Here is a 15938-nt window from a genome sequence, read left to right on the forward strand (position 1 = left end):
TAAGTAAAATATGGAAAAAATGGAATTTTATTTTTACAAAATTAACTTCTGAATACTATCTTCTGAACATAAACAAGCTTCTGTCCAAGTTTGGAAGAAATCCAGGATAGTTCAAGAAAGTTATTAAAACTTTTAAAACTTTATTCACAGAGTGAATATTTGAGGACGCAGAAGCCGACGGAATGTAGGATCACTCTGTCTCGCTTTTTCGACTAAAGTCAAAGGCTAGACAAAAAATAAAAAATGGGGTCCATTATCATTGAGCTAGTTCATATTTTTGTTAAGGGTACAGATGAAGCACGCCTTTTCTCGCTGTATAGGAGACCCATTGGTGGCCTTCGGCTAATTTTTGTTTTCTGCTCTTTGGTAGGGTTGTTGTCTCTTTGACACATTCCCCATTTCAATTCCCAATTTTATCTTAAACACAACGAACCTCCTGGCGAGTTTACAATCTAGTCTGCTATAAAACAAACAACACAAGTATGTTTTACAGTAGCATTTAATTTATCAAATGACAAAATATATTATGACATATCACATTCATACTTTTATACAAATCTCCAATATCCAACATCAAATATGAGACATACAATTCCTTTGTCTCAACAGTTCTATTGTACTGAAAGAGTACTGTTGGGTTCTTTAGGTATACTTATTTTCTTATTTATTGAAAAACTATCTAATTCCCTTAATTACTGTGTAACTTCGAAAGTTGTGGTAGTTACCTGATAACACCCTATTAACTTCCCTATATATCAAATTACCCAATATGAAATGTGGAACTCTCTCAAGGTCTTGTGATTCAATTAGCCTTGATAACTCAGATTAATACAGATTTATTTATTATCATATCATTGTGTATTAAAATGTATGGTTTTGATTACACACTTTTAAAATCATCAACAAACACAGTGCCATAAGAAAATTCAAAAACAATGTTTACAATATATGTTACCATTGGCGGATCCAAGGGGCCCTGCCCCCCCCCTTTTCGTGGGAAAAAATTGGTTGATTATATAGGGAATCACTAAAGCATGACTGGAGCAGGCAGTCAGTGGACCCCCTTATGAAAAGTTCTAAATCCGCCACTGGTTACATTTATGGTACCCAAATATAGCAATTAAAAATAACACCCCTAAAGAAGTAATTTTAGAAACCTGCAGACATTTTAACCTGTACAACATGTTTCACACCTCCCCAAGTGGCAATTTTAATTTGCCTTCTCTGCATCACAATGATAAGATGGTGCTATACTATTCAAGTTTTGTTTTGATATTTCAAATAATGATGCATATTTGACATAATTCCTTATATCAAGAATTTTTCCTGATAATGGGTAGCTTTGTCATATTAAATATCCTAATACAATTCAAATACAATCAATCATCATCTCTCTGTCTTACATTTCTTGCTCCAGAGGCCAATTTTCTTTTCTTAAATGTCACATTAGTGTCTTTACCAAGAGATGTCACAGTTTTCTCCTTAAATTTAGATCGTTTTTCCTGTGTTTTCTTTTCCTCCTGAGGTGGAGGAAGTTTTACCTCCTCTGGTGGAGGGAGTTGTATTTCCTCTGGTGGAGGTGGTAATGGTATGTGTTCTATTGGCAGAGGTTCTGACGGAGGTAGTGGAATAATCTCTGGTTCTGTGGGTAGTGGTGGGGGCGGGGCTTTTGATGGTATTGGAAGGGGAGGAGCTTCTGTTGGAAGTCCATAGAATTCTGACGCAGACTCTTCCTCTTCTTCCCTGGAAAATATAAATAGTTAAGTGCTAAAATGACTTTAAAATTACTACTGTGGATTCATTTTTTTTCGTGTGTATCAATTTTTGTGAATTACTCTTTGTTGCTTCTTAGTATCTTCGTACTTTTTTTTAGGAAATGGCTTACCTTAGCTAATACAATGTAAAAAGGCTATTTTGGGGCTCTTTATAGCTTGCTGTTCATTGTGAGCCTAGGCTCTGTGTTGAAGGTCATACTATGACATTATTGTTGTTAACTTTTTATACATTGTGACATGGATGGTGAGTTTTCACTCATACCACATCTTCTTATTTATGTATAGATCTTTGTAGTATTAAAACACAAATATTGTTTGTCCATCTTTTAGTTTAAAATCCAAATTATATTGTTGTAATTAAAATATTCCTACACTGTATGTATTTTATACACATTGCTCTCCTCACAAACAGAAAATGGTTGAAGCTAACAAATTGTGCACTTACTGATGAGCAATTGATTGCCATCTACCATAAGCTGACTGGGGTACTCTAGGCATTGGTCCCACTGAAACTCCAGCCTCACTTTCATCTTCTTCTAGATTTTGCTGAAATTACATAACCTTTCAAAATATATTTTTCAATCATTTAAAAAAATCAAAGTGCTTGAAAGCACTGAGCAGTAGAGATTGCTTCAATTTATCAGTGGGAAGTAAAGTTAAATATTGCTTTGGTTGTTGTTGATTTAATAGCTATTCTACACAAAGGAAGATAACTCCAATTTTAAAGATGACGTTAACAATGACATAATTTATATTTTTAGAACGGATATAGACTCCTGCACTTTGCAAAAGTTTGTAATTTTCTTGACAAGAGAAACATCATTTTGTGCCTTGAATATCTGAGTGTATATTACATTGATAAATTTCTGGAAATGTTCATGGATAGTATGTATGGAATGTTATGGTTAATGCACTATATTTTGTGTATCAAAAAAGGCAGCGGTCAGCCTTGGAACATTTAGATATCAAGTCAGTCCTGTAAGGTATTGATTGCATGAAATGCAATCTTTACCTAAAAATCAAAATTTCAAGAAAGGTCATTGTTGAAAATTGTACTAGATGTTGGTTCATGTAGTTCTTATTTGTTTTTTTCTGTAATTGGTTTGTAATAGTTAGGCCAATTGTAATGATGAGAGCTGTGCGGTGGCCTATAAGTGTTTACATCAACTGCATTTAATCTCTGGTGGATAGTTGTCTCATTGGCAATCATACCACATCTCCATATATAATTTTTTTCAAAAACTTACTGATTTCTTATCTAAACATTGCTACTTTAGTTTTATTTTATTAAATATCCTGAAACATTTAAAATTAAGAGTGAAATTATCTACAAAATTTGAAGTTTTACAGTATAAGTTGAAATAATAAAAGTATGTTTAATTTCCTTCAAAAGTGGGGAAAACAAACCTCTTCAAAAGCTTTTTGTTTTTCTGCTTCTTCTTTTGCTTTTTGTTCCTGGGCTCTAACTTCTGCTAAACTGACAAATTCCTCTGGTGCTACCCAAATTGTTTCTAAATAATATTATAACAAATAATTTCGTTATTATTTCATAACCCCTCTATGCACAAACATTAAGTAAAAGATAAAAGTAACATAACCTGTTATATACTGTAAACCAACTAGTTTTCTTGGATACTTTATTTCACATTTAGTCCTTTAAAGTCCGTTTCAGACCAATTAAATTTTGTGATTATGAAATATTTGTGATGCAGATAAATAGCAAAGATCTTAGTTTCACGTTTATGTGCTGATTAATATTCCCATTAATTTTTCTTCTTGCAAAAGTCAGAAAGAAAAAAAATTACACTAAAAAATTAGATGGTTTACAGTAACTTTAGACTTAGACTTGTTTTTATCTGTGAAACCTAATAAAAAAACACTTTAACCCAAGAAACAGCAAACTGAAGTTTTACTTTCATATATAACTAATGTTGCAAGAGAGAGAACTTATTTTTAGAAATAATAATATAAGCATATTGTAGCATACCTAACTACAATACATGATAAATAAATGGGGAATGTGTCCATGGGACACAGATGATGCCCCCGCTTGCATATCATATGAATTTATACAGGAACATAACTGTAAGTGACACTACCAAAATCATTACTTGATTTGAGTTTTGTGGTCATTAACATTTTGTACACGTGCCATAACATTTGCATTGTTTGAGACAAACTTAAGTTGTAAAACGAATATAAAAAATTCAGCATTTTGCCATTTATAAAGGGGCATAACTCTAATACAGTATATGTGATTTCAACACAATTCAAATTTAGTCTATGTTTTGTGGTAATGAGCATTGTGAATAAGTTTCATAAGATCTGGTTGAGGCAAAATTAAGTTAGAGAAAAAAAAATTGGGCGAGTACAGACAAAAAAGAGTAAAATTCAATGCATTCTCTACTACGATGGAGGCATAAAAATGCTGATTGACATTTTGTTCCTGGTTTCCAAAATAAGTATCATTTCATTTTACCATTAGTTTCTACATTCCAGTAGTAAGAGTAACCTTCTGGTGATTTAGCTTCAAACCATTTACATGTAGCTAGTTTGGTCATCAATTTCTCCTCTGCTTTTAAAACTGCTTCTCTCTCTTCTTCCTCCTTTTTCAATTTTGCCTCTCTCTCTTTCCGTTTTGCTTCTTTGTCAGCTAGCTTTTCTGTAAAAAATGTAAATAGGTGAGCTATTTGATATCAATTTAAAATAGAATGTTTAGAATAGTCCAAAACTGAAACAAAATCAATAATATTAAAGAAAACAATAATATGCAAACATTTATTAAAATAATATCATTATCAAGTATATTTTTTTTTATTTAACAAACAGTTAACTTGCATGAATTACATGTATATTTTATTATGGGAGAGTATTGCTAGTTATATTATTCTGTTCAATGTGTGTTTTGAAAGATTATCTATTAAATCATATGTGATTTGGTGATATTTCAGATTTGAATGAAATCTTGATTTTTTGATTTTTTCAATGTTGTGTCTGATTAGTTACTACCACCTGATATTTTACCACCGATATCATTTCACCCACAGTTACCTTATACAAATGAGATTTTACCAGCATCAGTTCTAATTTTTACACCATATTTTGCTGCAAGTTCAGGATTATCCTTCAAATCTTTCTTGAAAGCTTCCATAGCTGCCTGTAATCAAATTATCAAACATTACATTATCATTCAAGAAAAATTAAACAACATTTAGCTATAAAACCGGTAGATTTTCCTGTTTGAATTGTTTTACACTAGTCATTTTGGGGTCCCTTTATAGCTTGCTGTTTGGTGTGAGCCAAGACTCAGTGTTAAAGGCCGTACTTTGCCTATAATTGTTTACTTTTTATACATTGTGACTTGGTTAGAGAGTTGTCTCATAGGCACTCATACCAAATTTTCTTATTTCTATTTATAAGAGTAAAGCTCTTAATCACACCAAGTGTAGACAACTTTTGAATGAGACGCCAATTCAAAACACTAATGCGCTCAACCTAAAACAATTAAGGGCATATCCAACAGTTTATTTCTGACGGTGAGAATTTTTTCCCTTTAAGATATTTTATTCTTCAATTGACAGAGAATCAAATTTTGCCAAAAAAAATATATGTTGTCGATTTCGTTTTTGCAAAAAATGCTGCTGAAAATTGAACATTTTTGCAATTTTGGAGTATAAAACGTTTTTTATTTAAAAAAATTAAATATGATTTTTTAATCAATATATACTCAGTTTGAAGCAAAATAATTCAAGATGGTAAGAAAAATATAACTTTACCATTTAAAGCATTAATTCTTACTCAAATAAAGCCAAAAACATTATGGTGGACCCAAACAACGGCAAGAAATGAACATTTGAAATGCACATTTTTGATTTTTTTAAATATTTCTAACGGTGTCGATTTGGCCAAAGTAAGATATGTTATTCTTTGAAAAAAATGAAAAGTCATAACGTTTTGAAAAATATTTGTCATCATACTTGTTTTTGAGAAAAATTGAGAAATATAATATTGTTTACTCAATTCCTCCTGTGAGCCTCACAAATTGCGCCAAAAATTAAGACGTTTCCGAAAATAACGTTATATTTCCCCGCTAATTTCCAAAGGCAGTGCGACGGTGTGGCAGACAAATGTATTTACAGTGTGACTTTGTTGGATAGTTGTCTCGATAGCACTCATATCGCATCTTCTTATTTCTATTGAACCAGTATCTGGACGAGAAAACAATTCAGTTCGTTTTATTATTGTGTTCGTCAAAATTTTGAAACCCGGGTGTGAAACATACAAACCGTGGAATTACAGACTATTAAAATAGTCCCTCTGGTATCTTTCATCCCTCTTTTAAAATAAGAGTATTACACGTTCGAAATCCATTTCTGTGTCTCGGTCTATAGTACAAAGCAGGGTTAATTTTTATGTTATATTTCCATTTGATGTTTTTGTTCTGAATATTCATTTAGTATGCCATTTGACGTCCGTCATCAATAATCATTATTCATTTTACCGTTACTTTACAATGAAGCGTTTTGCTTATACTGATTTATATTACACCGTCTATAATTTCACATCTCGAAATTAACAAAGAGCACGTGAAATTTTGCAACAAAACCCTTGTCTAAAAACTCACTGACTCCGTATTATTTATTCATTTTGCAGTTTCGGGCTTTTTATTCTTTATAGGCTTCTAGCTATAACAAAAATGTATGTTGACTCTTAAGTGTTTTGAATTATATGATCGTTGGGTTGCTGTCGTATTAATGTATACCTTTTAAATCTTTTTCAAAACAAAAGGATTGATTTGGGTATGGAAATATTCACATCTCTAGACTTCTTCCGTCCGACAGTATATCTTTGCTAAAATTGGGTGAGGCTGTTTAGCTGCTCGGATGTATAAATTTGCAGCCTTGTTTAGTCGAAATAAAAATGTCGTATATCCGATGCATAGTGCAGTGTTTCGCGCTATCTATACATTAAAAAACTATCTAAATAAATGGTTAAAGGGATATATACGAACTTCGAATAAAACATCTAAACAACAACAAAGGTCACATGAATCTTCAAATAAGACACATTGCTGATTTTAACACATCTGTTGCGCCTTTTGCAGTTGTAGATGAAAAAAATAAATTTATTTAACAAAAGAGATCAGTAAGACAATACATTGAGTATAAACGAAAGGGCCGTTGTTTTCCGCTTCAATATATGAGTTATTGCATATGCACACAATGGAGATTGTTTTCTGTTCTACTGCCTTCCACCTAGTTTGGCTGCATACAATGTAACCACTGACGTAGACTACTATATTATTATTGATTATTCAAACAGATGAATTCAAAGAAAAAATGCGGAAAGAAAGTCTAAAATTTTCGTTTAAAAAAAATAAATAAAAAAAAATAATAAAATACCAAAACTGAAAAACTGTTTGAGACAATTATCAGTTGAGACCTAATGATTATGCATCACTATATGAAACTAATAAATTGATTGCTCCTGTGCTCCAGTGGCAAATATATCACGCATATTTACGACGAGGCGAAAGTGGATCTGAAGTAAAGCATTGATACATTATTAAGATAAAGAGTTTGCTAGCGGTAAAACGTATGCTGTACTAGAATAAAGTTGAATAAGATCAAAATCTTGAGGTAAGCTATTAGCCTCCCCTTCCTAATTTTGAAATATAGTATTTCGATAACTGGTTTTTTTTCCCTATCCTATTATGTACCCGCTGATTTTATGAGGGCGTGTCTAATAAATCAAGACCTACATCAACTCTACACCGGTTTTTTTTTTTGCTAAATTATATTTGTGTCCTCATACATAAGTATACACCAAAATTGTCAGATTTTTTCTACTTGTATGTCAGTGTATATATGACAATGTTTTCCTATTTCATGATTTTTTTTTCAGTGTCATCTTTTTTTTACATTGTTTTTTACTAGTTAAAGGTCATCTTCATTTAAAGAGCTATTGTACATTAATAGCACTTCAACGCAAAGCTATATGCATGATAAATGTTAGTTTACGCCTTATTTTATTTTTCTCAAGAAACCTTTTTTTTCATCTTTCTCAAGTAAAACCAAACTTTGAGTTTTCTATTCTGAATGACAAAATCTCGGAAAAGTTTGTTAAAGAATTAATTACAATTTGCATTCTAATGCAATAATAAATCATTACGCATTTGTTCTCGTTGTTCCCTACTGCATGTATTGAAGATAATTTCAATAAAACGGAAACTTAAGTGAGTATGGTCTATAATGATCAAGATAATTGCAGTTCTTTTATGATAGAACAAGAGGACAAAAATATCTTTACGATTTGAGTTCTATTTCTGTTAATATTCTGTATGAGTTTTTTTGCCGATTTCCGCCGTGCCCTTTCCTTTGATGAAAGAACCCTCCCTTTCCAGCAATTCCAATGGTGATTTCGTTATGACGTCATTGACTCAACGTTAAATTACGGGAAACAATAGACGACGTTTACGTTTGTTATTACCTCCCCTGAAACTATTGGATATGCCCTTAAAAGGAAACAACAGCAGCAAATGATCAGGTTCCTCTCTGAGATGGACATAGTATTTTTTATACTGTTAAATCCAAACGATTTTTTTGTTTTATGTATATGAAAGCTCAATTCTTGTGTCAGAAACAAGAACAACTACTCTATATGATGGTCTGGATGGGGGGGGGTCTGTTATTCTGTAAACATTTAATTTTCACCCCTTTTTTCTCTAATCTTCATTCTTTTTGCCCGTTATTCTCTAATCTTCATTTCTTAAGGGCATTATTCTTTAATCATTTAACCCCATCCAAGCCCTCCTATATCAGTTGTGTATTTGTTTTTACCTTTTCCATCTTTTTCATGTCATCTTCCAATTCTTCCCTCTCTTTAGCTTGTTCAGTACTTTTCTTTTTAACCTGAAACAAAAATGTAGATTCAATTTTCCCAAATTCATCAGCCATTCAATGGAAGATATCTTTAAAGATAGACGGTTCATGTTGCATTACAGGCTTCTTTACCTTAATTTGAGATATAAAATGGGTATTTTGGCACTCATACCAAATTTTGAGTTCCATTGGTTTTTAAAACAGATGGGTATAAATATAGTTACCCTGTGAAATATTTCTGAAAAATATATTTATAAATATAAACAGGATGAGAAAAGTTACCAGAGACTTTCAAAGTAATTCTTTACACAGGAAATGCTAAACCCGACAATGCAGATTATATCTCAAAAAAACATCTGAAAGGGAACTAGACTTGCACCTTACTTATCTAAAAATTTGAACAGCCAACAATTTAAGGTTTAATATTTACAAATCATGATGATATTCAGGTTTATTAGATTTTAGTTTTTTTTTTTTTACCTTTTATGACAAATAGGAACCAGTAAGAATTAAAAAACAGGGGGCCTCAAAATTTAAAATTTGTTTTACATTACAGACAAAAAGATGAGGGTGTATAAATATATAATCATTTACATAACAAGAGGCTCTCTAGAGCCTGAATCGCTCACCTTAATTCTTTTGGTTAAATCTCTCATCAATGATTATTTTGGCTTTTCAATTTATTTAAATGTTTTTTGGATCGTCCTATTTTCTTCAAAAGCCAAAAAAAAAAATAATCATTTTCTCCTATGTTCTATTTTAGCCATAGGAGCTATGTTTCTTGACATACAAGGAAATAAAATATAAAATTTATACTAGATACTCTGAAACTCATTTAACCTAAGTTTGGCTGAAATTGATACAGCAGTTTCAAAGGAGAAGATTTTTTAAAGTAAGTCAACATGATGAACAAATTGTGAAAAAAGTCTTTAAAGGGCAATAACTCCTTAAGGGGTCAATTGACAATTTTGGTCAAATTGACTTCATTGAAGATCTTACTTTGCTGAACATTATTGCTGTTTACAGTTTATTTCTATCTATAATTATATTCAAGATAATAAACAAAAACAGCAAAATTTCCTTAAAATTATCAATTCAGGGGCAGCAACCCAACAACAGGTTGTCTGATTCATCTGAAAATTTCAGGGCAGATAGATCTTGACCTGATAAACAATATTACCCACGTCAGATTTGCTCTAAATGCTTTGGTTTTTGAGTTATGAGCCAAAAACTGCATTTGACCCCTATGTTCTATTTTTAGCAATGGCGACCATGTTTGTTGATAGATCATAACTTCGGATACAATTTACAAACTAGATACCCTAAGGAACATTCAGTTAAAGTTTGGAAGTATTTGGCCCAGTAGTTTCAGAGGAGAAGATTTTTGTAAAAGATTACTAAGATTTACGAAAAATGGTTAAAAATTGACTATAAAGGGCAATAACTCCTAAAGGGGTCAACTGACCATTTCCGTCATGTTGACTTATTGGTAAATCTTACTTTGCTGAACATTATTCCTGTTTACAGTTTATCTCTATCTATAATAATATTCAAGATAATAACCAAAAACAGCAAAATTTCCTTAAAATTACCAATTCAGGGGCAGCAACCCAACAACGGGTTGTCTGATTCATCTGAAAATTTCAGGGCAGATAGATCTTGACCTGATAAACAATATTACCCCTGTCAGATTTGCTCTAAATGCTTTGGTTTTTGAGTTATAAGCCAAAAACTGCATTTGACCCCTATGTTCTATTTTTAGCAATGGCGACCATGTTTGTTGATAGATCAAAACTTCGGATACAGTTTATAAATTAGATACCCTAAGGAACATTCAGTTAAAGTTTGAAAGTATTTGGCCCAGTAGTTTCAGAGGAGAAGATTCTTGAAATAGTTTACGACGACAGACGACGGACGACAGACGACGACGGACGCCAAGTGATGGCATAAGCTCACTTGTCCCTTCGGGACAGGTGAGCTAAAAAAAAGTTGGGAATGTTTCTTGTTGTTCCTACATTGTACAATACCGATTTTATTAACAAACCTCATTAATCTTTCTTTTGACATTTTCCTGATGATTTTTGCCTCTTTCATGAAAATCAACACTCTGAAAGAAAACACCCAAAATAATTATAAAGCAAAGAAAAATTATTCCATATAGTACACAAATTGTTACATCTGACATGAATATAGCATATTGAAATATAGTGACTGCTAATTTGTACACAAGTCTTTCATTTTATTGCACCAAACTTGTGTGCTTAGTTTCAAATCAACATGAACATGGTTTGATAGTAAACTAGATGTATCTCATATAGTTATATAATAAACCAAAAACTTATAAGCACAGACCAGAAATAAAATGAGATATTACTGTTGTAGGTGTGGAATATTAATTACATAGATCTTTAATCATAATTATGGCCAATTAAATTCAGTAGTTTAATCTATCCTTATACATATAAAAAAGAAGATGTGGTATGATTGCCAATGAGACAACTGTCCACAAGAGACAAAACAACACAGGCATTAACAATTATAGGTCACCATATGGCCACACGAAATCCATTTGAAGTGTACTGATTGATTTTAAATTTGTAAACACATGATATTTTATAAGTTTCTTGTTGGCTTTGAACTGGATGTAGCTTTTAGTAACTGTGAATACGCTCTGATCTGCACCTTATGTTGTTTTTTTATTTTAAGGTTTTCAAGTGCAGTGTATCTATCTGATGGGTTAAGACCTTTTCAAGCGATTTTTATAGTTTATAATGTTTTTTTCTTATGTTGTACTATTAGACCACTGTCCCAGATTACAGGACCTTTTGATGTCAATGAACATGTTTACCCCCTCCCTCCCCCCTAAGTGGTTATCTTTTGTTGATGTTTTTCATATTTGTTTTTCATTAATTTGATTTTAGTAAAATCAAGCTGCAAGTTTTTACCTTTTGAATTATTAAATATTTGTCATTTTTATAGCTAATCCTATATGCTTTATAGGTTTTGATTATTGTTGAAGACTGTACAGCAACCCGAAGTTGTTTACTTCTTTGTCATTTGGTCTTTATACAGAGAGTTGTTTCATAGGCAATTATGCCACTTCTTTCATTTTTATTATAATTTATATGTCATGTATGTAGAAGTCAAGTACATTTTACTAAGATCATGCTAATTCAGGGAAAATATGCAAAGATATATTGCATACAACTGGGTTTCCGCTGGCGGTCGCCATTTTCGCAATTTGCGAAAAAATAATAATTGTGGCGATAAAAATTCGTCATTTGCGAAAGAATTTGGCGAAAGAAATATATAAACCGATTTATTTTCCTCCATCTTGTTTATTTACTTTTTTTCGAGTTTCTCGGACTTTACCCGATCAGACAATACTCGGAATTCACCTTGACCTCATTAAGACTTAGACAGAAAATCAATAATCAGCTGATTGCATTTTATAGCTATCGACAACAAAGGACTAATTTATAAAGGTGTTGATTGAATTGTTTCACAAAATGATATGGTCAAATGGCTTCCGCTATAAATGTCACATACAGAATTTATTTACATCTTTGCGACGCACGTGTTTGAAGCAAACTTTAAAGATAGTTTTGAAAAGAAAGCTGTTGTTGTGACGAAAATTGTTCAAAAGCAAGAAAAATCTCCGATTTAAAACTTTGATTCTTTTATCCTTTGACTTTAATAAAGTCGTTTGAGTAACACATGCACGTGTTTCAAGCATAGTTGTACGTCTCAACTTTTTCATTTACGATGGTCAAGAAAAGAAAACTGTCGTTATGAAAAAATCTATCCAAAAGGCTGGGAACAACCCCTCGAATGAGAGTAACCCTTCAATGTAATGACTATACATGAAATGAGGGATCAATTTCATGTGATAAAAGCTTTTGTTTTGTTGTAAAAATTACTTCTTAGTACAAAAGGGCACAACAGGAAAAATATATTTATGTTATTTAGCAAAAAATAATAAAGTGGCGAAAAATATATTGTTTTGGCGAAAGAGGTGGCGAAAAAAATAATTCACCCAGGGGAAACCCTGGCATACAATACTCACAGGTTTATTATCTGTTATCCAACAGTTACAAAATTTGCAGTATTTCTTTGGTTGTGACTTCCAGTATGTTGCCCTGAAAAATTTCAAAATTATGTAAAAAAACATTTTTCTAAACACAATTGACCATAGTCTTTAGATTCAAAGGCTTATGACTGATAAATAAAGGATAAATATATTATAAAGACATTCTTGTTTTTGATTCTGACATGATCAGAAAAAATATTCAAGCAAGCTGGCTTAAATATTGGCTATTACTGAGGACATTCTCACCTTTATACAATAACAACATGATAATTGAAATACAACAACATGATAATTAACATTTATACACTATTTTAATGTCCTCTTGATATAGCAACATATTGCAACCTTATTATAGCAAATATAACAAAAATTAAAATTGACATATTTTGGAAATTCTGGTAAACCACTTCAAAGTCTAAGTAAATTTTTGCTGGGTACACGACAACTCGTACTTTCGGCAAGTCGTACTCAACCAACTCGTACCCTATTTTTACCAACTCGTAACCATGTTTTATATGATATTATTTATCAAGTTTATATGCATAGTTATTGTAACTTTCTTTTGTATATCATTATATAGCAAAATACAAATAAAAAAAAACTTTCATTGTTAATAAAATTCAATCATAATTGTTTTAAATAAGCTTATAAAATGCTAATCGTTATAATCATTAGTATTCCTTAGAATTGATTGTTTGAAATTGTTTGCACGGCAATTTATTTGATATGCACATTAAAATAATTATGAGTACACAATATGCTAATCAGTGGTCATTAGTGGATAACATACCTACAAAAATAGAATGGATTTGTTAAAAGTAGAATAAACAGAGAGAAGTAAATGAAAACAAAAAATCGGAATGTTCTGCATTATACTCAGAAAACGTTTTCCTTACATAAAAATTCCAATTTTTTATACACTTATGTTTTTTACTCATAATGTCTGCCCATATGAAAATTTTTCTGTTTAAACGATCAGAACTCATATTGTTCAAACGGCACCATAGTCGAATTAACCATTGCCATTGTTTTTGAAAGATAGGTATCCACCCCATATCCCCTGCAACTGCAGCATTTGGAGTATATTTACCCACTCCAAGAAAAAATCTGCAAGCTCTATTATGGATGGCATTTATAAAAGAAAAATTTTTACAACCCCAAATACCAGCACCATATTCAACAATTGGAAGCACCAAACTCTCATATAATTTTGAAAAGACATTATGAGTAACACCACCTAAGATTTATATGAAATGAATTTGATTCAGATAAATCAAATTATTTAATGTATTGTTATTCTTATCTGTTATTGATTATAGTATCTAATAAAAAATATATAAATCTTTTGCAATTTGCTTTATACATGCATGTGCTTTATGGTTTCAAAACTATTAGAAATGCATTCATTATATACATAAAATATACGAAATAAGACATATAAAAAAGAAGATCTCGTATGATTGCTTATGAGACAACTCTTCACTAGAGACCAAAATGACACAGAAATGAACAACTATAGGTAATCGTACAGCCTTCAACCATGAGCAAAACCCACCCATACCTCATAGTCAGCTATAATGACCAGTAAAACAATTCAAACAGAAAACGAACTGACTGCCATACTTATATAAAAAAAAAAAGAACAAAAAACAAAGTGTTAACACATCAACAAACAACGTGTTTATCGCAATATTCAGTAAAAAATCTCTTCAAATATTCTAAGGATCGAGCACACCTTGACACTTGAGGATTTTTTTTCAGATACAAATCCTATCAGTAGATAAATCAGTAGGTAAATAATAAAATATGAAGCATTATAATGTTAAAAATATTTTCTACTAACACGAAAAAACTAAGACATGTTCAACGCAATGTTCAGTAAAAAATATCCTTTTCATATTCTATGGATCTACCTCAGGGTGCACTGGGATACTTCAGGGAGTTAAAATATCCATATCTACGGATATAAACGTAGAAAACTTATATTATAATGCTAAAAAAATATTGGGTACGACATAGTAGAATTACGAGTTGCCGAAAGTACGAGTTGGCTGAGTACGAGTTGCCGAAAGTACGAGTTGACATGTATCCTTTTTGCTCACCTCAAATGGAATCGTATCTTATTTTATCTTTTCTCTTTTATATTGCTGATATTTTGCATCAATGATATATATAGAGAATATCATATGGCTTTTTCAATATCGCATCCGTATCAACCCGAGACACCAATATAATCCCAAGAGCTCTGCTCTCCCTAGGGATTATATTGGTTGAGGGTTGATACGGTGTGTGATATTGAAAAAGCCATATCATATACACTTTATTATATACATATATCTCGAGTAGATGTTTTTATGTGACATGACATCATACAGATAAAGAGGATTGAAATGACGTCATACAGATTAGGGTTTTGATAAAGCCTTTGCAACAGTGACTGCAATCGATGACGTGACGTCATAGATTAAAGGTGTAATAAAGCTTTTGCAACCGTGCTGATATCAATATCATCACGGGTGGCTGATACAGCCCGCCTGCCATTGATTGTATTGATTATATATATCATAGAATTTATTAGTGCATTTATTTATTAGAATGGCAAATATTTGCCTCCACCTAGAGCTCTTCAATCCAAAGAATTGCCATATTTGTCCTATTAGAATCAAATGAATTCATGCCCGGGCTTGAATATATCGTGGTTTTACCTTGAGTTGTCCCTTTATGTTGATATTTTACCCCACACTGTAAAATCATGATATATTCAATCCCCATCATGGCATCAATTATTTCTTAAATAAAAGTTGCCAGTTGAATAACCAATATGGCTTCACATGTCAAAAGTTCAAATGGTGCCGCTTTGACCAGGTCACAGGTGCCGAAATGACCAGATCACAGATGCCGAATTGACCATGTCACAGGTGCCGAATTGACTTGTACCCTTAAGAAATTCCCAAAAATACATGTTCTTTTTGTTCCTATATTCAACTAATTTTAGATAGATCTCACTTAAGGTAAGCATAACATATCATTACATTTTTGCTGGGTTTTAGTTTACTGAGGCTATAATTTCTACGCTTTAACAGCCCTTCAAAATTAGGTCAATGGCACATGTCTGTTGTTTCCGGAAGTTTACCTTTTAACGCAAGCGTGATAGCAACATTATTTCGCGGTGATAACCTTTTATGGATCGGT

General features: G+C 31.8%; 1 protein-coding gene across 1 annotated transcript; it reads right to left on the reverse strand.

The window, feature by feature from the left end:
* Positions 1-487: 487 nt before the first annotated feature.
* Positions 488-15889, reverse strand: LOC139485532 (WW domain-binding protein 4-like). The gene is made up of 9 exons (XM_071270079.1): positions 15779-15889; positions 12723-12795; positions 10701-10763; positions 8615-8686; positions 4848-4932; positions 4255-4437; positions 3183-3286; positions 2221-2321; positions 488-1743 (listed from the first exon to the last, which is right to left on the reverse strand). Coding segments are annotated over exons 1-9 (1047 nt in total). The 5' UTR covers positions 15781-15889; the 3' UTR covers positions 488-1379.
* Between the last annotated feature and the right edge of the window lie 49 nt (positions 15890-15938).

This window comes from Mytilus edulis, chromosome 8 (genome assembly GCF_963676685.1).
Source record: "Mytilus edulis chromosome 8, xbMytEdul2.2, whole genome shotgun sequence".
Lineage (NCBI taxonomy): Eukaryota > Metazoa > Mollusca > Bivalvia > Mytilida > Mytilidae > Mytilus > Mytilus edulis.